Consider the following 26,426-nt stretch of genomic DNA (forward strand, 5'->3'; position numbering starts at 1 on the left):
TTGTCATCAAAAGTGTATTATAAAAGATATTTCTTATTAACTGATAACAGTTTATTTGCAAATGTATCATTGAAAAAGTTTTATGTAGACTTAAGATGTTTCAATGTTTAAAGTGTCACAGAGTCAGTGATCACACGTAGGCAGGTTTAAGCTAGGGAAACCCGTTGCAATGGCGTTTGCACCAGCTCTATACACGATTACATTTTTTCAAAGAAGTTATAGCTCTCGTGGATGTATGCTATGTTACGGTCGACATGGAAGAGAAGATAAAATTGCGACAGTAGAGAGAACGTAACGCAGAGGTGCTTAAGCATTTCGTGCGAATAAGGTTACGCACAGGTTCAGTTTAGGAGGGACAACTCACGCACCCGAGTCACGTAATGCTTTGACTAGCAAATTGTGCTTGATATCAGGTAATCATAAAGTTATTATAAAAACCTTGAATTTTGTGTCAGAACAATCGTACAGATTCATTGTGGTAAAATAAACAACAACCTTGATGTCAAAAGACTGAATCGGTAGCCGTTCATGTCCTTTTCACGGGAACGCATGTTAATCTCTCGCATATACGAGTCAAGATATTCAAAGATTTATCTTAAAGCTCGTGAAATATTGGAATCTCTACACCATGAATTCCTCATAAATATTATTTTGTATTTTTATTCGTTCAAAATTTATACAATCGTTTCTTTTTTTTTACAAATTTATAATTTTTTATTGTCACAAAAACATTGTATGATCATATACATATAATATATATATATATATATTATATATATATATATATATATATATATATATATATATATATCTTATATACGATTTACAACGACTCTTGTACACAATGCCTTGAATCGCAATTATTGTTATCCGTTTTGTCACACTATTCCTGACTCGATATTGTTTAGATTTAGTCCGTTGATTAAAGATCTCAAAATACCGCAACATTATTACGTAGAAACTTTTTATGTTGGTATTAAGGTAGAATGCCCCTCGGTCCTTTTTATGAATATTGAAAGTTGCATCCATTTTGAATGTAATAAACCCGGTAAGTGTTACGTGATTTGTGAAGCCAGCGCCAACCTTTGCACGGTGCCCCCCTCCCCCCGATTTTTATTGTGATTTTGTAAGAGAATAGTCGAAAGTTTCACTTAGGAAAGCTTTATCAAAAGTTTAAAGGTAAACTGTTACCAGTTCCAATTTTGCCACAGTTACCATGGAAAGAGAATATCTAACCAATCACAGATTTTAAGCGGGTAACCGCTTTTTAAACCTGCGCCCTCATATTGGCATTCTGAATACCAAGGAATGCCCCTTTGACCATATATGGGCATATTTAGATTACAGGTGATTGTATACCTTTAAGCCTCTCACTTTCGAGGCGCGTACTACCTTAAGCAATACCGAAGGGATTCGATGCATGTCAGCTAGAGTTTGAAGTTGTTTACAATGGTCATAAATAATATTATCAGTTAATCGATCATTAGCTCCAAATAAATATAATGTTCAAATACTACAGTGTCTCATCTTAGATTCTCTATGTTGAAACTCACTTAAAAACACGATTGTAACTAAGTTGGGATGTTTATTGGATCTTCATTTTTTAAAATTTCTCTAAAGTGTAAGGTGCCACACATTTGAATGTTGAAATATTATAGATTACTCATAAAGACGAGAGTATAACTTAAAAAGAAAAGCAGATGAGTAGATGAGTTTTACATTTTCAGATTAAAACCGACATCACTTCGCTATCTAATTATCCCATATTAGTTCAAATCGTGTTCTGAATATGACGCATCTTAATTAATACCAAGCAAGAAATGTTTTGTTACTCTGCCCAACAATTGTTCTCCTGAAGAAATGTAGATTTCTTTGAGGAGGCATCATGGGCCAGTGGCTAGAGCAGTGGACTCACGATCAAAGGATGGCGAGTTCGAGCCCCGGCATGGCTATGATGTTGTGTCCTTGAGCAAGGCACTTTATTCCTCATTGTTTCTCCCCACCCAGGAGTGATGGGTACCTGGTAGGACAGAGGTTGTTATGTGTGCGTTTAGCTCTGCTGCGCTTATTGGCTGCACATGTGAGCTGTTGTTTGCTCCCCGGGGAGTTGAGTGGTATCATATTAGGTCCAGTGACCAGGGCTAATAATAAAAAGCGCCTTGATCACTTGTATTTGTGGATATGTGCGCTATATAAGAACCCAATATTAATTATTATTATTATTATTATTATCATTATTATTTGCTGTATAGCCGAACAACACTGTAATATGTTCAAATTCGCCTCTGATGATGTTCTTTGTCCACTTTCGGTCCTTGCAATACAGAAGAGTAAAAAGTTAACCAACTTAAAAAAGTACACTGTCAGATCGAGAGATTTATCCCGGTGAAAATATCTGCTGACATGACTCACTAAATATGATGCAGTATAAAAGACACGGTAAACGTGGCCGCACATCGACAAGACACAGATAAGTGGAGCAGATTCCATTGACGCTGTCGATATCGTCTCCATTTAGGACTGTATTTAAAACACATCCAAAATCATCCGAAGAAAAAAAAACGGACAAGCACATCCCAGGGGACCAAGTATTTAGATTTCCTTGTGGTATAACAATAGATATCCGTCAATATATCCCTCTTTTTCAAATATTTCGAGTTCGCTACAACGTCGCGCGGAAAAGAGAGTAGCGGAAATTTTGTTTTGCTTTAACTGGTAGTACTACAGGTATCGCACGCGACGTCAGAGGGCCACACTATGTGCTCTCTGCCTGTTTTAAAGAGACATATTTCCATTACAAAAATGACAAAAAAGTTCAACGGAACTACAGATTCAACACACTATCACTGCATTTGCTTGCATAGGTGAGTGTACATACGATGGGTTTTTGCATTCCAGTGATATACCAAAAACATTACGGCTTCGGCTGAATGTATCCCAGATTATTTTGTTTGTAAGGAGCTAACTCTAATTGAAAATGGTCATATGCAAGCAATATTAAGTTGGTCAACGCCACTTTACAAGAGAAACGCCTTTTTTTGTGGGGAAGACTTCAAAGACGACAAATTTTAATTTAGTTAGACCACAAGGTTATCCTGCATTTCTTTCCCTGGCGATCACATCACTCTAAAGGGCAAACGACTACGATCAAGAACACTATGTATACTCACCAGACGACTATGGCCGACACCCACTGTTGACAACATTATCTAAACTTGCTACAGCCATAGCTATGAATAGAATACACCATATCCCTGTCGGCCTTTAAAGCTTTGCAAGCGCCTCTTGTCATATCTACGCTTCCACAAATAGACATCAAATCAGGTCCAATAATCGTTATCATTCAAGGTAACTAAGAAATTTACCAGGTCCTAGGAACATATTGAAAATGACAAAGGCAATGGGGTCATCTTGAACCACAAAATAGTGGTGGTACAAAATGTTGTTTGATAGGAAAATTATATGTGACTTGCCTGCTAAAGTTTGTTTTTAATCGAATGAAGGAGTTAAGATTTCAATAACATCTTACAATATTTCTACAATTAGGAGAGTCCCATTTTTTATAATAATGCAGTTTAATTCTACATAATCATTTTCTATGCAAGTTATCTGCACCTCCATAGAGCTGCATTCATAGGTAAGATTATCATGTGTGATATTCATTTCACATTACCTATTCTTTCTGGTACTAGGGAATAACAAATTAGCAACCTGTGGGCGAAACAGAAAACATTTCGTCAATACTTTTGCAGACCCACAAAACGTTGGCCACAACGTCAAAAGCCCGTGGACTCTATTGTCAGCAATGTTTTCACCCGACAATATGAAAGCATACTGCCACATCCGGGTTTTTGGTCTTTACATTTTAATGAATTTGCAACACAACTTCCGGGTCAAAACTAGAGCTTATTCTGGCGTACTGTATAAAGTAAAGTAAAAGGAAATTTCCCCAACAATTCTGCGTTTTAAACTTCTCGAACCATTTTTTGGAATAATATCAATACGCCGTTGGGGATTTGTCAATCATTTCTAGTCGTCGGTCAAGTGAGTGAGGAACACGGCGCTTACGTCTGTGTACGGAGCAAATGACAGATTACCTCACACAGCACGTAACTTCAGCGAAGTTATACACGATTTCAAAGATAGCATAGGGCTAGAATTTAACAAAGTTACGTTATTTTTCGAGAACAATAAACCCACAGAATCTCGGCGCGTGCGCTGTGTAACGTCTCGCTCGTCCGACCGTAGCCTGGTTTCAATGCTTACGAAACGCACGGTAATGCAACCAGCTTTGAGTTCGTTGCTTCCGAAAATTATATCTACCTAATTCCTTCTGAATATACAGATGTTATACTCTTACGCTTCCGTAGTTTAGATTATTATTGTCTTAGTCCATGAAAATATTGATTTCATTGCACGACTCTTTTTGAGGCTCAATCTGCGGCGTGAGTGAGCACTAGACTACCTATTGTTGCAGTTCAGGTGGCCATTGGGCCAATACGGATACGAACCCCAATCATGACTACAAAACTAAAATACGACTCAAAATTTGTGAAGTGGATGGATTTTGCAAGACTCTAAAAAAGTTACGACTGTTTTCACAAATATTCAAGTCGAACAAAGTTTGATCGCAGGAGAAATACGGGCCGCCATGTTGATTGTTCATTTTGACGTAAGAACATCGAAGATCGACGCAAAGCATGTTCCGACGCACCAAAATTGATGACATAGACGCGGTTTGCCGTTACGTAAAACGACAAGAGTTAAAATCCCGATATTTCTGTGCAGAGACGACAGACTTTGCCTTTACGTGTGAAAAGAAGTTTAAACCATGGAATGATTTTAGAAAATCGATAACTGATGAAGTTGTAACCTATAATTTTTTGACTGGTGTACTCGCCGCGTAGTCCATCACCTAAGGTTAAAATTCGAATATGGCTTGCGAAGATGCAGGTGAGTGGCTATTTATGATGTCGGGAAATGGACAGAGAGGGCGCTGTGAGAAACTAATTTGCTTTCGAAAATTTGGCAGATATATAAGCCAACGGGTGAAAGTATTTTTAGAATCTGGATCCACAGTTATTCTTTTTGTTTGCAGAGTTTGTCATCTGGCTGATTGATTTGCACTATTGCAGAGATTGTGATATCATTGATGTCACGGTGATCAGTATTGAAATGAGAGGTTACATCGGTGTCGCTTGTGGCGTGTTGTCGAAAGATGATTGTTGAAACGCTGCGTAATGGATATCTCAGTGCCCCCCCACGTAATTTTCAGCGGACACTACTCATTGCTCCAGCACTGCCAATAGCCACCAACTATGAATTCAGAAACAACATTCTGTCAGACTAAGAACCTTATATTGCTCACTACGTGCAAACGCTGCTTAAAACAACATGTAATCTGTGAAAACAATAATTTATTTATTTCTGCCTTACAAAAGGTCACTTTCTTCACTGAAACTCCACACATTGGGAACTAGGTAGCAAATTATTTGTAGAAAATTTGTCGGGAAATTTTTAAGAACAAACTCAATAATAATATCCCAACACCTGCATGTCATTCTAACTGGACAAGAGATAATAGTGTGAATAATTTCAAGATACCAATCGTACAGAACAAATCCTTATGAAGTATAGAGTACAAGTGCTCTAGAATGCTATATGTGTCTTATAATTGTTTTATCACTAGTGTTGGTTTATGGTTCATTTGTTTTCCTTTGTATTCTGTTTAATGTGTTTTTTCTTCTCTCAGCCTACTTTATTAGATTAGTTTTAACTGTTTTATAGCAAATATAATATTGTTCATTTGAATTCACAGTTTTAGGTTTTTAAAAATGTTAACTAAAATATGACTTTTTATATTTTGAATATACCATAATTGTTACCCCTACTTAGAGATTTTGTACTTGTTAGTTTGAACTGCCTACGGTACATCTGCAACCAAACCAGGACTGAATTCCCCTCTGGACGGAAGGGACATTATCTAACTGCAAATTTGCAAGTACAACGTAAAGCCATATTAAGCGTTTGACTGTGATAAGCACGATTTGCTGTGAACAATGGAGTTTGTTAGAACGTAGGTATGAGAGGACAGTTACTTAGCAACGAATGCGTGTTTGTAATACTGTCTTAAACAGGAATAAGCTGGACAATTAACATGTCAGAGATATAGCATTGCTTGGAATCAGCATTGCCATTCAACGAAGCCTTTCCATATATGTAACATGAACTCGACTGACTTTGCGACTGGCGAAAGTAAAAACGCGTTTGTTATGGAATCACTTTCGGGTGTTAGTGGAGAAAAAAACAATCCACCAGACTCTGAAGAGAGAGAGACATATTACTATGGTGAGTGATCAGTCGTTCAAAATTTATCTGATCAAGTTTTATGTGCTAGTTTTTCCCATGTAGTCTGCACTCAATAGTTCTTTGACAAGGGTTTTATCTTCTCATTGATTTTCATCTCGGACTGCCAGTCGTTAAGCGTATGTTCACCGACTTGATTTTATATTGCGTGTGAAGTGAAGAATACATACGCATCTTCTCAGTTTTACTGGACGTGTTTAGATGACAGTTCTAGGGCGAGTACGAGGAGGTTAATGAGAAATGCTGAGAACTTTGGTGGTCTCAGTCAAGTAACATTTTGTCGGCCAAAATAATCCGTGGCACATTTCGGTCAACCAATAAACTAATTTTCACCTCCAAAAATGAAAATCGTAATTGAGCTAATTTTCATTTTTCATATGGTGTTGTAATCTTGATTTGTAACTTTTAGGCCCATTTTTAAATTTAAAATCTTTGGGCTGATGGCTTTCACAATTTTTACAACGTGCAAGTTTGCGACATTGACGAGGAGCGCATAGAAGATTAGTAGGTCAGGTCAAACTGATTATATCGGACTTTTCTTTCCGACGGCGACAAAATTGTTCTTTGTATGTTCGTTACTAAGATCCATTGAAAATAACTTGCCCGTGCAAGTAACTATCACAATTTGATGCATTCTCAGGCCAAAGATAGATACTATCACCTGCCACGCCCAAAATAAAATAGGAAAAAGAGATCTTAGGTAAACTGAAAATTGGGAAAACGGAAATAGGGCATTTGTCCGAGGGAAAATTGGATGGCTGCAAAGTGCCATTCTCAGGGCAGTATACACGTAATTCCTATATTGCAATCTCAGGTCGAAGATTTTAAATTTAAAAATGGGCGTGGAGATGGTGCCTTGGATATACCTTCCCTTCGAAATGTCATTCCGTGTTAAATAAAATCCTGGTCCGTTGTTGATATGCCTCGCCAGCCGACAATATGACATTAAACTGGTCCAATAATCATTTTCATTCAAGGTAATACATTACCAGGTCCATGGGACATTGAGATTTAGAAATTTAAGTAGGACCATCCTGAACCACTGATAGTTAGTGGTGGTACCAGGTGTCCGGAATGGGTAAGCGTACCCTGCTAGCATGCTACACCCGTCAGGATTGGTCCCAAAATTGTCTAATATTGTATGAAGTGATACAGTTTATGAATCACTGTTATAAGTCAAAGCCGGGAATGCTGTCGCTAATCATTTGAGTGACCGAGGTGTCATATTTGGCCACAATGTCATTATATCGACCGTAGAACTTTTTGAAAGTCCTCACGAGTCTTTTGGATGTATATCCCTGTCTCACTAGTTTTGATACTAATAAGCTGTGTCTCATTTGAAAATCCGCGTAGGAATTACAAGCCCTACAATATCTGAGAAGTTGAGACACATACACACCATAAGCAGGTGCCGATGGAATATTACTTGATAAGTGGGGATAATTTATGATTTTAAAATCAAAATCATCCCTTTTGTCATACAGCTTGGTGTTTAGCCCATTAGTACCCACTTGCAGGAACAGATCAAGATATGAAACTGAGTTCCTACTCTCAGTTGTTTCTTTGATTTCCAATTCATCAGGGTATATATGATGTAAGTAATTTGATATGTCTGGATTGTTTAGACTAATCAGATCATCAATATATCTGTGCGTGTTGTTAAAACGCCTTGCAAGTTTTTTAGACCCTGCTTTGTAGAGAGATTGTAGGAACTCTGCTTCATATGAATAGAGAAATAAGTCAGCAAGAAGTGGTGCACAATTTGTACCCATTGGTATGCCAATAGATTGTTGAAAGGTCATACCACCAAACTTAACAAATATGTTGTCGATTAAGAAATTAAGCATGTTAATAATTTCTTCATCTGTGTATTTGTGCTGGGCATCCATGTTGTTACTAAAATAACCTGACCCATGTTTGATGATAATGTATTGGTACCTTCTACTGCCATTTTTATGCAGGAAAGCTTGTTTAACAAGAGATGACAGCCTTGTTTTAAGTTATCGTGGGGAATTGTGGTGTATAGTGTGGAAAAGTCAAATGTTCGGATTGACCTGTACTTGTTTTTCTTGACTCTTAAATCAAGCAACAATTCCTTTGAATTTTTTAATATCCACATTTGATTCAACCCACTCGTTTCATACACTTTGTCACAATATCGAAAAAGACCATTTTTGATGGTTGTTAAAATTATAGTCAACAATTGTGACAGATGTTCAGTAGTGCATTTGCTTGATCCTGCAATAAACCGATGTTTGTAAGGGTTCTTGTGCAGTTTAGGTATCCAATACAACATAGGCAGTGTTTTGTCCTTCTCTTTCAAAGGAATGCCAAATTCATTGAGCACAGATGAATGGTTTGAAAAAATATCTTCATCAGAAAGGGAGGAAAGAGTATAGGTTGTATTACTCTTATCTGAATGAAGATTTAATTCATCTATTATACACTGGATATAATAATTCCTACAGACAAAGATTATGTTGTTTGAATAATATTGCTAATATTTACTCTAATTCTACTACAAGGGGGCCGAGATCTCCATGCTCACCTAAGCAGCGCCCATGTATGTACTCAAACGGATCTCCTCTGTCAATGGGCTGGAAAGTAGTATCCGATGCAAAGTCAAGCGTAAAGATTGTGGACCGAAGTAAGCAGTTATTGTCTATAACTGCATTTGAAACATACCGTTGGAAATCGCCCTTCAAAATTCTGACAGACTTTATGAACCAAACGTTATTTCTCACTACATCAAACTGGATTCCTTCATCATCATAACACCCGAATCACAATACATGATATACTTCCAGTGAAGACGACCTTTAAAATGATATAAAACCATAACTACATGGCTAAACGTTGTCCATACGACGTTAATTTGCATATGAGTTTTTTTTTTTATCACAAGAACGATAGACTTGTCTAAGGAGAGTACGAAGGAGTGACTGCGTACCTGTACTGGGAGAACTGGCAGTATTGGAAATTAAGTGCAACCGAGTGTGAAACATGAATGCAAAAACAAACATATGGTCATCGAAAAGTCACTCATAAGTTACAATTATCCAAATTAAAACAGTCAGCGTAGGTGTTGGAGTAGATATGTGACAAAGTCGTTTTACGCTGTAACAACAACCTTAATTGCAAGTTTCATGAATTTAACGAAAACACGATTGAAACAAATTTTTAGGAATTGGCTCTTTTAATTGTTCAAATTTATCAACAGTGTAGGGTGCCCTTTTGCTGAAAGTCGCAATATTACAAATCACAAAAAAAACTAAAAAAAAAAAACAAGTGAGCTGAGTTTAAATTTTCTGATTAAACCTACATTCATGGAATATCCAGTCATCCCAAATTACTTCAAATCGTGTTTGATAAACACTGAAACGTAGGTCGCAAATACAGTCAAAGTTGACAAGCCGAGAACTGGGTATTTTAACATGCTGAGGTCCGTAGACAAAGAAAGTGATGTGATTATGCAAAAAACTTGAGAAGAAATTTGTCAAAAGTGACTTTGTGTTGAATTTCTCTTCTATTTCTATAGCTAATACCTTATTTCATGGAATTCTTCTCTACATTTACACATATGTTTAAGAAAATATTATATTTTCACATGATTTCATTTTCTCGTTGGAAAAGGTCATTATGAAATCTTAGCTTCAAGAATGTAAGGTCTTGTGGGGATCATGAATATGGCCAACAGCACAAGCAAAGGACATCAGCTCCAGATAGATACAATACTACAGCCGTATCCAACTCATCAGCTGTATGGGGCTTTCCATTAATGAAGGAGATACGCACGCAGAGGCTATGATGCCATCTCGTACGACAACATAATGCGAGTTTTTAGACAAAAAGGTTTTGACCTTGCAGAGCTGTAGTTCCACTTCACAGGCTACAAACTTTTCATTGGGCTACCAAAACCCATGAAATGGTAGTCAACAGGAACTACCAAAGCCTGATACATAAACCTCTGTAAAGTATTTGGCCTGTGATATCCGTCAGTTTTGGAGGAGTTGCAAATGCACAGTCAACCGTGCTGGACACAAAATGGCCACACTATGACTTTCTTTAGGCAAATTAAAAAGGCTACAGTGCTGATATGCTTGGATGATAGGGACAGGAAATGATAGCCAATGAAAATGCGCTTTCATTGAATTTTGATCGTAATGCATCAATCCTAATTACGTATAAATATATGTCTCATCCCAACAGAAAGCCAAAAGCCCGGCTAATGTATGCCTCTATGCAATCACTGAGTGAAATCATTGTCATGGCGACGATCAAAGTTTGCATACAACCTCTGGGGTTGAAATCAGTCGACAAACGGTCACCAAAGTTTTGAGTGTCACTGTTGTCCATTATAACGGTTTCCCTCGGCTAAGTTATACAAGTATTCACGTCAAAAGACTAAAATTTCACTTCATGGGCAGAATCTCGCAAAATAGGCCTTTTTCGTTTGGTGATTGGTGAATAAATACAACATTCCAACTTTTCCCCACACAGAAACTGGCCTGCTTGGGATTATAACACATGCGTTAATACAATTGTTCTCGATGTTAAAGTACAAATGTTAGATCAGCCCAATGTTTTGACACCTTTCAAGAAATTTCGTTTAAGATGTCATGCCGAGTTCCTTCTCAGTGGGTTCTAACATAGGGGCGGATTAGATCAGACACTAAAAGACAGCAAACGATACAGAACTGTTGTAACATACATTACAAGTGAACATACATTGTACAGTATGGCAATCGAAAAATCCGAACTTCGGTTATATGTTTTCATCTTGATATGACGGAACAAATGACTCAAATTATGTTGGGGGGGGGGCTAGAACTGCAACAAATCGACATCAAATTGAAAAAGAAAACTAAATTCCATGGTGTCCAACCAATGCAAATGGTGGATCCATTGAGTAAAAATCTATGATGTCCCCTACAGCACAGACAAGGTCTGTGCCTACATGGATTGTCAATACTAAAGGGTCCGTTTGTGTTCTCTAAAATGTTGCTACAAGCTTTAACTAGATGTTAATTTTATGCATTCAATCTCGCTGTATAGAGAAAAAAATTCTCATGTTTTTTGATGAACCATAGGTACGATGCTGTGTGGACCTTTGTGTACATGTTCCGTTCACTATATTACCCTGCACCAGAATAGAGGGAAACACTGGGGACGAACACAAATCACCATACACAGACTTAGGTGGTTGCAAAGTTTGCAAGGACCAAAGACCACGTGTACAATAAAAGAAGGGCCTTGGCTACTTCTTAGGCGTCTATACACATGCGCTACTCCGCTCTGCGTGGCAGGGCTATAATACGGTGTAGTCATAGCAAAGCACTCTTGATTCCAACCGGCCATAGGGCTAATGCATCGGTTGATACGGTGACATAAATTGCTTTGATAGTAACCTCCTTGGCTTTATTTCTAGGTCACGCGTACGTCAGCCCAAGGAGGTAAAAAGCTCTCTTTTACCCCCATGGTTAGTCATGGAGCCAGGAGCGGAGGTATGGTCACGGTACCTCAATGCTATACGGCAAGCACTGTGGTATATCTTGGTCATTGCATGCTCACTGTTTCGAATGTCATTACAAACGGCTTTGCTAGATCTGCATAATTTTCCCTGTTTGATGAACTTTAGTGTTGTAATTGTAGGGGAATTGGTGAAAGCAACAGATTTGCCTTGCTTTGTTCAAAGTCGCAACAGTCTTACAAAGAGCATGGATCTCGCTTCATGCAAATAGTAATCTTAATTTACTGTCCACATGTGGGGGTTGTCAACCTGATGAAACAGCCATTCCCCAGATGTCAAACCGATAAGTGTGTGCGTAAACAAGAAAAGTAAACTCATGAATTTTAATAGACGTGTTGGGTAGGGCGATTTGGCCCAAATAGGCCATACCCACCACGTCTAAATCTGAGCGGGGAAAAGCTGTGATGAAAATATCCCTCAAAAAAATTTATGAGCTACCAGGCATCGTCATTGAGCTAAAAAGCTCTTAGAAGGGTAGCCAAAGCTGACTACCATGGGAAAACTTAATTTGAGCCCGGGCTTGCAATACTGGACGTTTGGCAGAGCACTTGCTATAGCAACGACAATAATGGCATAACAAGCCCCTATAGAACACAGTGGGTTGGTATTATGGTAAATGCAAAATATGTGTGCAAAATTACCATTTATGTCAAACTTTTTGACTAATTAAACAGGCAAACTGTATTTGCCTGGGTCTGACAAAGTGTGGGCGATTAACTGTGCACATCAGTGGGTGACCCAAGAAAACTGGGTGTTTGAATTTATTTTTTCGCATTTCGTATTGGAACCTGTAATGTAACAATTATATCCATTCCATTCTTTCTCATTATGAACCATTACTGTTACTGACTATGTAAGGGTTGACTGTTCATCTTCAGATGAAAATAAAAGTCTTCGACCTCCCACAACCACAAGGACTGAGCCCCATCTGATATTATGAAAACGAGGGAATCAAAATGAAAAACAAAGTCAAAATCGTCAAGTTTGATAGTTCTGTCCCAAAGTTCTTCACAAAAATAGGCAATATTTTAGGGACCCACAGTGCATTACGGACAGAATAAATGAAAAGTGCAACTCGCTTTCACCGGGCAAAATGCTTGATATACAACAATATACACACATATACTGATTCTGTACGTGTCAAATACAGTAAGTATACAGTACGTATGCTAATAAAATGGAAAACTACAGTGTACACTTAGTGTGAAAAGATCTGCATAAAGATATACACTGCGTATGCAATTAGTATTGTGTTCCATATACGTTAATATACGTAAATATGCTACGCGCATATCAAGCATTTTGTCCAGTGTTTGCATAACACCATTGTCAAATATCTTACTCACCCTCTCCGATAGGGAATCCACAATTCAGGTTACATTTGGGTCTCAACCTTGTGTTCCGATAGTGAACCCGGCACCGAAACATAGTATGTTTTAATCGATCACAATAAACTTTTTTTTTCAGATCATGAAAACATTGCAGACTTTTTGCAACTTCGTCCCAGAGTCAGAGACTGGCTTGAGAAAAAAGAATTACAAGAGAACGAGACGGCGTTGATTGACTTAATCGAAACTGGTGATTTACCTGGAGTCGTTGCATGGATCAAGGTATATAATGGTTTTACTATCTGTCAAATGAACAATATCCACGTCTCGCTCGATTAAACTGACTAATATTGTTTATTTCATTGAAAGAGCTTTAGGTTTGTCAGCTGGTGAACTCTTCATTGTACTTAATTTCATGTTTGCAAGTTATTCTACTCTGTATGGTGACGCTGTTGATCGGCTGCCTTTTTAGTGCGCTCTTCAAGTTTTATGGTTTACCGAACAGTCCGGCGTTTTTTACCGTGCGTTTTTATCCTGTGACTTTTTAAAGACTCAGTGCATCTACCGTCGATTTTACTTAAGCAATAACCCCGCCGCAGGAGGGTATACACGAGATTTTGGTACAATGCGCGACATATAGCACGAGCCGATAGGCGAGTGCTATATGGAGCGAATTGTACCAAAATCGAGTGTATACCCGACTGCGAAGGGGGTTATTGCTATTATATTATATCAACTTGTGTGTCTTTGTTGTCTTATTTGAGTATTTTCGTCACTTTAAGCCCCAAATGCAGAAAATGGACGTGTGAGAGATCGATCGTCGGAAATTCTGCGCCCGAGACCGAGCATTTTTAGGTTGGGATTACGTACACGCACACAGTATCGTACGATAAATACGCATACGTTCATCAACATTGCATTTTATTCGCATGCAACGCGAAGACTATGATATAAATACCTGCTGCAGACACAGAAAACAGGTCAAGAGTTCAAATCAAAAGAAAAAGTAACAATTTTTTCGTAAATTTACATATGAACAATAGTCCTGGTTTTTTTGGCATACTAAAAATAGATTTGTCTCATTCTGTACCGCTTACGCGTATACGGTATACCGTACGTCGACCGTCGCGACATTCAGAGGTGGTACAGTGAAGTTACAGGATGTATTTTTGATGGATAATTCGGACGTACCAGAAAACATGCAGTTTTGAAATAATCCAGACGTACGATGACTGCAATTGTGATGAACAGTTGTACAGTGTGTGTTGCCCGATGCAGCGAGAGCTGGACGCTGATATTGTTCGTAGCATTTGATGTCAAATTTTGTCGCAGTCGCCAGAAGTCTTCCATTGTTATTTTGAACTTCTTGGTCTACATCGTTAGGACACCCTGGTCTGTTGCAGCCCAAACTTTTGTAAAGAATATCTGACATACCGTTACTGTGAGGAAATGTCAATTTATTAGTGTGTGAACGAATACTAACTTCATTTTAAAGAGCGGTAGGATATATCGCGTCTTGATTCCCGCAATATCAAGAAAAGTGCACGTTGCGCTGTCGCCTCAATGCAATAATTCGTCTACATCACACTCAAATGTGCTGCTTCATAGATGTATTTTTATCATCGATCCCAACTTATTTTAACCAAGAGGTGAGTTACAGACCCACACTTTATCTGTGTATCAAAATTCGGTATTCTTTCTTTGAAACAAAGCGGACTTTCGGTTTTTCGCGAGGGTCTATGGTTTAGATGGGTACGTTCAAATGCAGCGAGTGGGAAATTTTCGAAAATGCTGGTTTAGGGGCCCGTTTTACCACTGCTATCAATGCTAAAACAGTATTTTAGCATCGCTGGAATGAGCTCTCGTCCAATCAGAATGGCGCATGGTAGCATGATATAATATAATAGTGTTTTTACCTATCCTTGGAGCTGTATTTTATCATTGACTTTTTGTGTGGTCTTGGCTCAACGCTGGCAACATGGCAGTACAATCTTCGTTTTCCTGTGTTCGTCGCACCTTGAGTTCTTCTTGGCGGTCTATGACCAATCGCTGGCAACCGCTTAGGCCACGTGGGCGAAAAGCTGGATGGAAACACCCAAAACCCAAGTTCCGAATTCCAACTATTGTTACTGACCATTGGAATCGAAAGAGGCCTTGTGAACATATTCGGACACGGGCACTACGGCAGATTCCGATCTCTAAACAGGTTGGTGCAAATAAACAATGCGTTATTCAAACAGTTATAACACCTGTTCCGCCGACCAAAATGAAAGGAGCTCCGTTCTGGTGAAAATCCCAAGGATCTCTACTTGTTTCAAGAAATTACAGCTGAGTGCAGCACTATGGAACACGCGCTCGATGAACGGGAAAATTGCTGCCGTGGCGACAACCTTGGTCGAGGAACATCTTGACATTCTAATTAATCACAGAAACTGGATCAAAAGTCAGTCCGATCCAATCTTGGCGGAGTTTCATTCTTCGATCAGCGGTTACAACGTCAACCAGCAACCTAGGGCTTAACGGAAAGGTGGTGGTGTGGCTGTCGTAACAAGATCTAATCTTCAAGTTGTTGAAAAGCAGTCCTGCGCATACCAGTCATTTGAATCATTAATCATAACTCTCCGTTCATCCAGTCAATTCCTGAACATTATTACTATCTATCGTCCACCAAAATCATCGAAGAATACCGCAACTATAAATCAATTTATCTCCGAATTTTCAACTCTTCTTGAAAGCGCCGTAACTCTACCAGGTCATCTTGTTATCACCGGCGACTTTAACTTTCACTTTGAGGACATCACTTCACCAGACACTGTCAAACTCTTCAATCTACTTCAGTCGATGGGATTGCAGCAGCATGTGCATGGTTCAACAACATCAAAGGACACACTCTCGACTTACTTATCACAAGATCAGCTGACCAGTTTTTACATTCTATCAGAATCGACAATTCTCTCATCTCCGATCACAGCCTTGTCCATTTCAGCATGAAAGTACAGCGTCCACCGAACTCCAAAGTCACTACTTCTCGCCGGAACTATCGGAAGATGAATATCAATGATTTTCATAGTCAAGCTGCAGCCAAATTCTCTGATTGCCCGTGCGACTCCAATCCTGAAATATTATCAAATTTTTTCCACGCGACTGCTACGGACGTGTTAGATGATGTTGTTCCTGTTACTACCAAAGTTATAATCAATAAAGTCCGTGCACCTTGGTACACCGAGGAACTCCTACTACACAGGAAAAATCTACGGCGTCTAGAAATGAAATGGCGAAATACACAGCTTGAGATAGATCGACAAATTTTCATCTCCGGGCGATCTGAATACTTTCGTCGCTGTGATGACGTGAAATCCAGGTACCATCGACGTCGTATCCAAGGGGCGGACTCTAGGAAACTATTTAGCATAGTTGGCGAACTTTCAAACGCGAATGCAAGTAACACCAATGCATTGCCAAACAACATACCTCTCACGGACTTGCCATCCGAATTTCTCACCTACTTTGAATCCAAGGTAGCGAAGCTCCGAAACGGACTTTTAGTTCAACAGGTCGACTCCCATGATATCCTACCACCCCATGTATTCACTGACTTCCATCCGGTTACAGCCGATCAGGTACAGACAGTCATAAAACGATCCTCCTCGAAGTCTTGTGCCTTGATGTCTTACATCGGACATTATCAAGAAATCTGTCAACACTCTCACACCTTTCTTAGTTGACTTTTTTAATTGCTCGCTCCGGACAGGCATTGTCCCAACTCACTTCAAATCCGCCATTATTCGGCCACTCCTGAAAAAACCGGACCTAGACAAAAACATGTTGAAGAGCTATAGACCGGTGTCAAATATTACATTTCTTTCAAAAGTTCTTGAAAGAATTGTTGCACAGCAACTACATAGCCATCTTAACAGGTTTGATCTGTTCTCAAAGCGCCAAAGTGCATACCGTCCTAACCACAGCACCGGAACAGCTCTACTGCGGGTCCATAATGACATCATGCGCGCCCTAAACGATAAAATGGACGTCATTCTCATCATGATGGATTTGTCAGCTGCGTTAGATACGATCGATCATGACATTCTATTACACAGACTGCAATCAAGATTTGGCATAACTGGCACCGTTCTGTCCTGGTTCCGATCATATCTGTCAGATCGCAATCAGTGTGTCAAAGTCGGCAATGTAACATCGTCCAGTTCGACAATGAAGTATGGTGTGCCACAGGGATCGGTACTCGGGCCAATCCTTTTCACACTATATACATCACCTTTGGAGGATATCATCGAAGGCCATGGTCTGGATTGTATGATGTACGCAGACGACACCCAAGTCTATGTTATTTGTAGGCAACCGGATGACGTACTCGCCTCTCTCCAGGAATGTATCGACGATGTACGTAGCTGGATGAAGTCAAATTTGCTCATTCTGAACGATGACACAACTGAAGTTGTCCATTTCTCGTCACGCTTGAAATCTGATGCGACGGGACTATCTAGCCTAAGGATCGGCGACACTGATGTCATCCCTTCAAACTCTGTACGTAATCTTGGCACGATTCTAAACAGGAATGGTGCTATGTCTGATCATATAAACCACGTTTGTAGAAATGGCTACTACTCATTATATAGAATTGGCAAGATCCGTAACCTTCTCGATCAGGACACCACCGAGACATTGATCCATGCCTTTGCAACATCTCAGTTAGATTATTGTAATAGTCTATTGTATGGAATTAACAAAGATCAGCTCCACCGTTTGCAATCTCTTCAAAATGCCGCAGCACGTTTAGTCAGCCGTTCCCGCAAATTTGATCATATTACACCTGTACTAGTTGATTTACATAGGTTGCCTGTTGAAGCACGTATTAAGTTCAAGATTATGTTAATTATTTTTAAATTGATCAGAGGCTTGGCACCTGTGTATTTGACAGAGCTGATAGAGCAATATGTTCCTACCAGTTCTGCAGACAAGTTACGTCTGATTCCACCTCGCGGAAAATTCAGTAAAGCATACGGCCAGAGAGCCTTTCAGTGTGTGCGCCACCGTTGTGGAATATGTTGCCTGTAGAGATTCGTACTGCAAGAAATGTTGAGTCTTTTAAACGCGGTCTGAAAACCTATCTTTTTAATCTGTATTATCAGTGATTTGTTTATGCTTTGCGGCACATTTTCTTCACCGCTCGTGTGGTGGGTTTATATCCCTGACACTTGTATTTTGTAAAATTGCATATTCTTTTGTGTGTTCTGTACAGCGCACTGTGACGTATGTGTAGTGCGTTTTTTAAGAATTTTTAATAATAATAATTAATATAAGTATTATATAGAAATAATAACGCGAATAATAATAGGTTCAATTTCCATGAAAATTTCACCATTAGAGTATTTTGGGTCGAAAAGACCAAATATGATATCGATTTCACTGCCCCATGTTTCCATGGTAACCGTTTTAGGGGATGAAAATTTCAATTTTTCTAATATCCATGAATCCCATGAAAAGTTACCTTGATTGATATGAAAATTGTCTAGTGGGGTAGTTCGGGTCACAGAACACAAAAACCAGACTTATTTTAATGTTTCAAGTTGCCATGGAAACTATTTTGGCATCGAAAATGTTACTTTTTCCCTAATTCCTATTAAAAATGTACTCGGACATAAATCCCGGTATTTGGGAATAACCTCATTATTATACACATTTTTTAATTCAATTTTACCTCGAAAAAAATCTAAGTTAAAGCTTTTTTGGGGATGCCCGTCCCGCACTGCACTGAGCGATCGCGAGCAAACGAGAGAACGCATTAAGAGCGTCCGCTAAGCGCACAAAATGAAATTTCAAACCCGCGCAGCGCAGTGTAAGCTTACGTGTTAGAAATTGTAGGTCGGCAGCATAATTTCACCCGAATTCACAGGCTTTTGATTCACCACTACTAACTTTGTGAGTACCGAATGTTTAGAAGTATTTCCCCGCATTGACGTTATGGTGTTTTGAGGTCAAAGGTCAAACACCGTCCAAAAACACCAAAAGTTATTGTACTCCGCGTCAAAGATATTGAACTCTGCGTCCTCTGATACCGAAATTTACTGTACGAAGAAAACTCAATAGATTGCAGACGCAGGTGTATAATAAAGATAATGTATATTGGGCCATTCCGGTCAAAATTATGTTTTCCGTTGATTTTAGTGTGTTAGAATTAATTTTATATGGACCAGAAATAATTTTTCAAGCATTTTTAATTTTGTTTCATGCAGTCATCTCAAATAAGTGTTATATAGTATATTACTAACTTATTATGCATTCATCGAATCAAGTTTATGCCTTCAAATTAATTTTGTGATAAAATTAATTCTACTAGTATCTCAAATTAATTTTATGAACCCAATTCCCCTTAGCACCCAATATACCATTATTTATCACAAGCAGTAACAGTAGCGCACAGTTTTTTTATTTAACACATGATTCACTGGTAATTATTATTTTATGGATTTACAATTAATGATTTCTTTGCCTCATTCCAGGAAGAATAATGAAGACAAATTATTTCTTATTGTTAAACTATAGTAAAATTATGACCATGTAGTAGTGCATTATTTTAGTGTGACCTGGCGTGACCCCATAAACTCTATGATTAGCTAGATCCCTTTCCATGGTAGCAACGGCTAAATTTGAACATGATGCCTGTATACCTTTAAACACTTTTTTAAATCCAGCAAGCCAAGCAAGGGGGAAATATTACAAGATAAATGTTTCACGTTTAATACTGCCCTACTTGACATAGTATAGGGCCCTCACTTGTGCGAACGTCGTAGGAAACACTTATTGCAACAATTTACCCTAAATATAAAGAATCGGCTGTCAATTAAACTGCGGTTGCTAACCAACTGGAGGTAAACAGTGAGACTAAACGTACCAAGAAATACAAGCGCAATAGACTTAATCGTTTTGGCGTGTGCCAACTTACAATACACAATTATAGAAAACCGCAAAGACTAGTCGTTTTGGCGTGTGCAGGCTAATCGGCTAACAAAAAACAGGAAACTACAAGACCGCAAAAAGTGTTAAAGAAATGTAAATAGCTATTAAATAGTTTCTATAAATTTAAAGCTCTACATATGTAACGTCAACCTGGGGAATAAGATTTGACCTGTAGCACAATGCTCAATTGAATAGCCAGTATTATTGTAAAAGGCGATAGTCATATCAAACTATTGACATGTGACAAAAATAATTAATCTGTCCACCTTTCAGCTTGGTGAAAAACGCATTTATTGATTCGCCAAAGGCCTGTGGATTCGGTTAATTTTGCACAAGTGCTACATGGACATAGGAAAAAGTTCGACTCACCCTCTGGATTGTTGAGAATATAACTGACTATTTCAGTGAATCCGCCATGATGAGAGTTCTCGATCTCGAATCCAAAACTGTAGCCGTGCTCGAATACAAATGTCTTCTCATTACATGTAAATTACGTCATTGTATACAAGAGTTAGCATTCCAAAGTCTGTCACCCTGTTTTTTCGAAGTTTGGAGAAGGGCGGCATTTCTATCTGAATGATTGAACGACGTGAAACACAAAATTCCATCGCACATGTTCCGGCAATATGTACAGTAGAAATACGCTGCAGTTACGTAAGCTTATAAGCTTATACTCCACAAAATGGCCACAGGCGGCGTGAACTTTCTGAAAGGGTTTTCATAAACGTCCTACTTGGTACCTTAACACTCACATGTGATATCCTGAAAAGTATTCTCTGCAGTAATTCCAGTTTCTGTCAATATTCAACTGTTCAACGAGACGATAGCACTAGCATTACTGACACGCGCACAAAGACTCCATTGCGCATACTCTCTGAAGGGCGTGCGCGTGAATTGCGCGTGAACGTTCCAACAGTGAAGAACGCAAATCGCAGGATCTCTGCCTAGACTACTCTGGCAGGGCGAAACAAGGGAGATGCAAAAAATGTTTATTCTGCAATGCCAATATGACGCTTACGAGGTTCGGTGGCCGCAGTACAGAAATTTCACTGCACACACAGAGAGAGAGAGAGAGAGAGAGAGAGAGAGAGAGAGAGAGAGAGAGAGAGAGAGAGAGAGAGAGAGAGAGAGAGAGAGAGAGAGAGAGAGAGAGAGAGAGAGAGAGAGAGAGAGAGAGAGAGAGAGAGTGTTATGTGGAAATCTTTTTCATTGTCGTGAGTTTAGATGGATGAAAACTAAAATTAAATTGAACTGATTGAACGTGTATCCATAATGTTCGCACAAAAGTCAAAAGTCTAGGCCTGCTGGTATCGCTTAAACTGCTTAATGTCACTTTTCCGACATGCATTACCCCTTAGGTTAATGATATCCCCCCTCTCTCCGAACAGTATGACGCATAATTCTGCGCTGCACGTACAACAATTGGAAGTCACCCCATTGAAAAATTAAAATAAACAACACCTCTTTTTCAGAATTCCAACACAGTTTCAATGAACTGTTATTTCTATATAATACTTATAGCCCCTAAACTTGTAATAATAATAATAATAATAATAATAATAATAATAATAATAATAATAATAATAATAATAATATTCTATAGAATGACTTATGTTTCAGGTAAAGAACTCTTCAGAAGTGAAATAGCAAAAGTGTCCTTGAAAAATACATTTATATAGATAATAATATTGCTATTTTGATTTCATAATTGGTTCAGTGTTTGATATTGCCGAGTTAGTATATGCAAATGTCACTCAGCCATATTTTAATTGATATATACCTGTAATTCTCTCCGGAGAGAATATACTTCGCACTTTAAACTCCTGTTTTAGGACATCAATTTGATTAAAAAAGGCGAATTTCATTAACTTAACTTAAATGACAACATAAGATGACACATTGAGCAAGCCAGGAATATTAACGGATTCAGTAAACACATGCACACTCACATAACTTGACCAGCTGTGGTTAAAATAAAATTTCGATCTTTCACTTTCTGTTTTACGTAAGGAATATCAAATAAAACAAAGCTAAAAGGTAATTTACTTGTAGTCCTGGTTATCAAACACACCCCTTAATTACAGCAGAAAATGAACATTTTATCGCTTTGAGATTCAGGAAAGAAAACATAATATTGGAAACGTGTTTCATGCATTATTTACTTACGCAAACATTTGACATTTTGTAATCGAAATGAGAAACGTTTTACCATGGTAGTAATACTTGACATTTGAAACCAATCTTGTATTTATCAGTCTACATAACTACAGACGTTCTTTTGTATTTCACATGAATAAAATGATTGTCATCGAGAGAGATTCCACCGTGATAAGGTGGTTATCAGGATCTGTCAACAGACCATATCAATATCTATTTGACGTGTTTTTTTTTAAAAAGACGATTCGTACATTTTAGAGTTCACTAAAGTGAGTTGAATTTCTGGTCCTTTAAAGTGTAGACAGTTTCGACCTTACATGGTTCGCCAACATATATTTAACATTACCGCCAAGACCCCGGTCGTGATACACAACTATATATCCTGAAAATTTTGGCATACAGACATATTCTGTTGTAGAGTGACTCACGTGTCCGACAGAAGAAATATGTTTACTTTTCTAATAAAGGCGTACATACATACGTACATACGTACATACCTGCCTTCCTGCCTACCTACCTACTTACCTACCTACCTACCTGCTACCTACCTAAATACATACATATATACATACGTATGACCAGCTGTGACTATTTTTTGCAAAGCATCATTTTGAAAAACAATCCCCCCGTTAGTCCTATTCAGTCCCTTATGAAGGATAGCCTTTGGTTATTTCAGAAGGTAGTAGTTATGCTTTATGGTACTTTCGAGTGTAAACCCCACCCCAGGGCCTTAAAGCGCAAAGGGTCAGCACAAGAAATGATGTAATACTATGAATCATGACAGAGATTAAAGTGTGAGATTACTTCTTATATCTCGTACGCTCTGTTTGAATATTTAAATGAGATAAAGTTTTTGTGCTATGTGTGATAGTGTGAGAACAAGCGTGAGTGGGAACTCAACAGCGTATGGAGGGGTCACAGTCAGAAAAATTGTAATAACTTAGTTTCGTCTACCTCCCCTTCTCTTATCAGGAAAGAAACTTCAACATCAATCGGACAATCTCAATCAATGGAATCATGGTTACTGCGTTGCAGGTGGCAGCAGAGAACAACAGTTTTGAAATGGTTTACTATCTACTAAGTCATGGAGCTGAGAGACTGAAAGAACCTGAAGTATCCACACGTATGTATATTATGAATTTTACATACATACATACATACATACATACATACATACATACATACATACATACATACATACATACATACATACATACATACATACATACATACATACATACATACATACATACATACATACATACATACATACATACATACATACATACATACATACATACATACATGCACAGAAAATGAGGCTCTCCTTGTGTGTCCTAGTCCGTATCAATAATATCTTACTTGACATATAATTTTCATTTGACCTTTGAACTTTCAAAGAATACTTTTCAACCTTTACACATAATCAGGGCACAGCATCCAACTTTATATTTGTTGTTGACATCAGTTCTTTTGAACCCCTTATTCGCATGACATACATTTATATCAATTGTCAACATTTATAAAAGTATTGGAAAAAATAACTATTGTTTCCTATAACCTACAATGTATTGTAAAATAACATTTTTGCGATATCCTTAAATCATTTTTTTGCACATACATGCACTTGTAACCACAATGATATAATCACATACATCAATACCAATTACCAGGTGTCTATAAATGCACAAATGTAGCTAGTTTTGTATTGTTAAACATATTCATATTTTCCTATACACTACAATATATAGTGCATAAACATTTCAGTGAAATCCAAAACCAAATTTCCTGCACACACATGTACTGGTCACCATCCCTGTGTAATCAAGTGCATTAATATCAATTATCAAGTATCTATAAATACACAGATTTGATTAGTTCTTTAAAATACTCGTAGTTTCATATTAGACTACAATGCATAGTGAATCAACATTTCAGTAAAATTCCAAAATCAAATTTAGGAGCATCTACATGGTCCTAATATCTGCTCCTATACTGATATAAAATCACTACCACACTATTGTCCTTTGACTCGAGAATGGATACCTGACAGAAAATAGACTCATCACAACCGAGTAGTACAAAAGTGTACTTTACCTCTGTGAACTTGACAGTCAGTCAAAGTGGCTCGTCAGAATATTTGATTAAAAAAGCATTTGCGTTCTTATTTATATTTTTTAAATCTGATATTTAAATATATGTTATTATATGTTATTATAAAGTCCATAGTTCTTTGCAAACACCATATACAACACCATGCTTTCAAAAATTGGAGCGATTTTTCCCAGTTTTCAAAGTGTTATAAAAGTTGTATAATGTACATGGCATCACACTTGTTTCTCTTGGTCAACTGGAAAATGTTCTTTTTCTGAACAAAAGTGCTCTTTTCTGCTTGTTATCACCTGTTGAGACAAAATAAAGCCATGTTTGCATTCTGTCTTGTATCCTTTTGGTCAATTCTGGCGAAGGTTGCCATACAATTTGACCCCCGGCCCCCAAGCTAAATCGGTTTTGTAAAAGTCACCCCATGATTTCGACCGTCTCCCTTCCCTGCAAAAAGCTAATGCTTCCTTTTTTTAATTATGCATGATAGAGCGATAAACGACTAAACTTCCATGTGACTGACATGTGATCATTATTGTGTTGTTATAGGTTTTAAGCCCCAGGAGTCACAAAAAATCGATTACCTGTTTGCACAATAAACAATATTTTATCACACATTTGATAGATGGAGGACCAGGGAAATCGATGATTAGCTACTCAAATACAGTTTTAATCGCACTCTGACTCACTCTCGGCCCAAACAGGAACTACTAAGTCTGCGTCTGCGTCTGCGTCTTGGCAATGACTCGTGAATAATCGTAGTAACTTTTCTTGTTGCCAAATATTAACGTGTTAGACTTGGTCGCTCACTTCACACAGCCATGCAAAAACAGCACATCGTAGTCACTGTCATTTTGAGAGTGAATTAAGCAATACCCCCCCCCAGGAGGGTATACAGAGATTTTGGTACAATGCGCGACATATAGCACGAGCCGATAGGCAAGTGCTATATGGAGCTAATTGTACCAAAATCGCGTGTATACCCGAATGCGAAGGGGGTTATATGCTTTTATATTATATCAACTTGCGTGTCTTTGTTGTCTTACTTGCGTATTTTCATCACTGTAAGCGCAAAATGCAGAGAACGGACGTCTGAGAGATCGAGAGAGATCAGAAATTCTGCGCCCGAGACCGAGCAGTTCTATAAGTTGGGATTACGTACAGGCACACAGTATCCTACTTTAAATACGGATTACGTTCATATCGACATTGCATTTTATTCGCATGCAATACGAACACTTGTCAAAAAATACCTGCTGCAGTCACACAGACAATCGGTCAAGATTTCAAATCAAAAGGAAAAAAGTAACAATTTTTTTTTGTAAATCTAAATTTACGACTGCAACTGTGATGAACAGTTATGCAGAGTGTGTTGCCCGATGCAGGGAGAGCTGGACGCTGACGCTGCTCGTTGCATTTGATGTCAAATTTGGTCGCAGTCGCCAGGAGTCATCCCATTGTTATTTTGAACTTCTTGGTCTACATCGTTGGGACACCCCGGTCTGTTACAGCCCAAACTATGGTAAAGAATATCTGACATACCGTTACAGTGAGGAAGTGTCAATTGATTTATGTATGAAAGAATACTATCTTCATTTTAAAGAGCGGTAGGATATATCGCGTCTGGACTCCCTCAAAGTTCACGGTGCGCAATGTCGCCCTAATATTTGTATGCATCACTCCCTAAATGTGCTGCTTCAAAGGTGTCTTTCATCATGTATCCCAACTTATTTACACCAAGAGGTGAGTTAAAGACCCACACTTTATCTGTGTATCAATATTCGGTCTTCCGTCTTTGAAACACAGTGGACTGTTTCGGTTTTTCTTGAGGATTTATGGTTTAGATATGTACGTTCAAATGCACCGACCGGGCAATTTTCGAAAATACTGATTTAGGGGCCATTTTACCACCGCTATCAGTGCTAAAACAGTATTTTAGCATCGGTGGAATTAGCTCTCGTCCAAGA

The 26,426-nt window shown here is 38.3% G+C and overlaps 1 protein-coding gene across 2 annotated transcripts in view; it reads left to right on the forward strand.

Moving 5' to 3' along the window:
- The first annotated feature begins 6,135 nt into the window (after positions 1–6,135).
- Positions 6,136–26,426, forward strand: part of LOC139123633 (transient-receptor-potential-like protein) — a 62,066-nt gene continuing 41,775 nt past the window's right edge. For both annotated transcript variants that reach the window (XM_070689803.1, XM_070689805.1), the window contains exons 1-3: positions 6,136–6,348; positions 13,364–13,506; positions 23,329–23,479. In XM_070689803.1, the coding sequence (XP_070545904.1) occupies positions 6,225–6,348; positions 13,364–13,506; positions 23,329–23,479 (418 nt within the window). In that variant the 5' untranslated portion in view covers positions 6,136–6,224. The remainder of the gene's footprint in view (positions 6,349–13,363; positions 13,507–23,328; positions 23,480–26,426) is intronic.

Source organism: Ptychodera flava (assembly GCF_041260155.1).
Source record: "Ptychodera flava strain L36383 chromosome 23 unlocalized genomic scaffold, AS_Pfla_20210202 Scaffold_23__1_contigs__length_28996876_pilon, whole genome shotgun sequence".
NCBI classification, from domain to species: domain Eukaryota; kingdom Metazoa; phylum Hemichordata; class Enteropneusta; family Ptychoderidae; genus Ptychodera; species Ptychodera flava.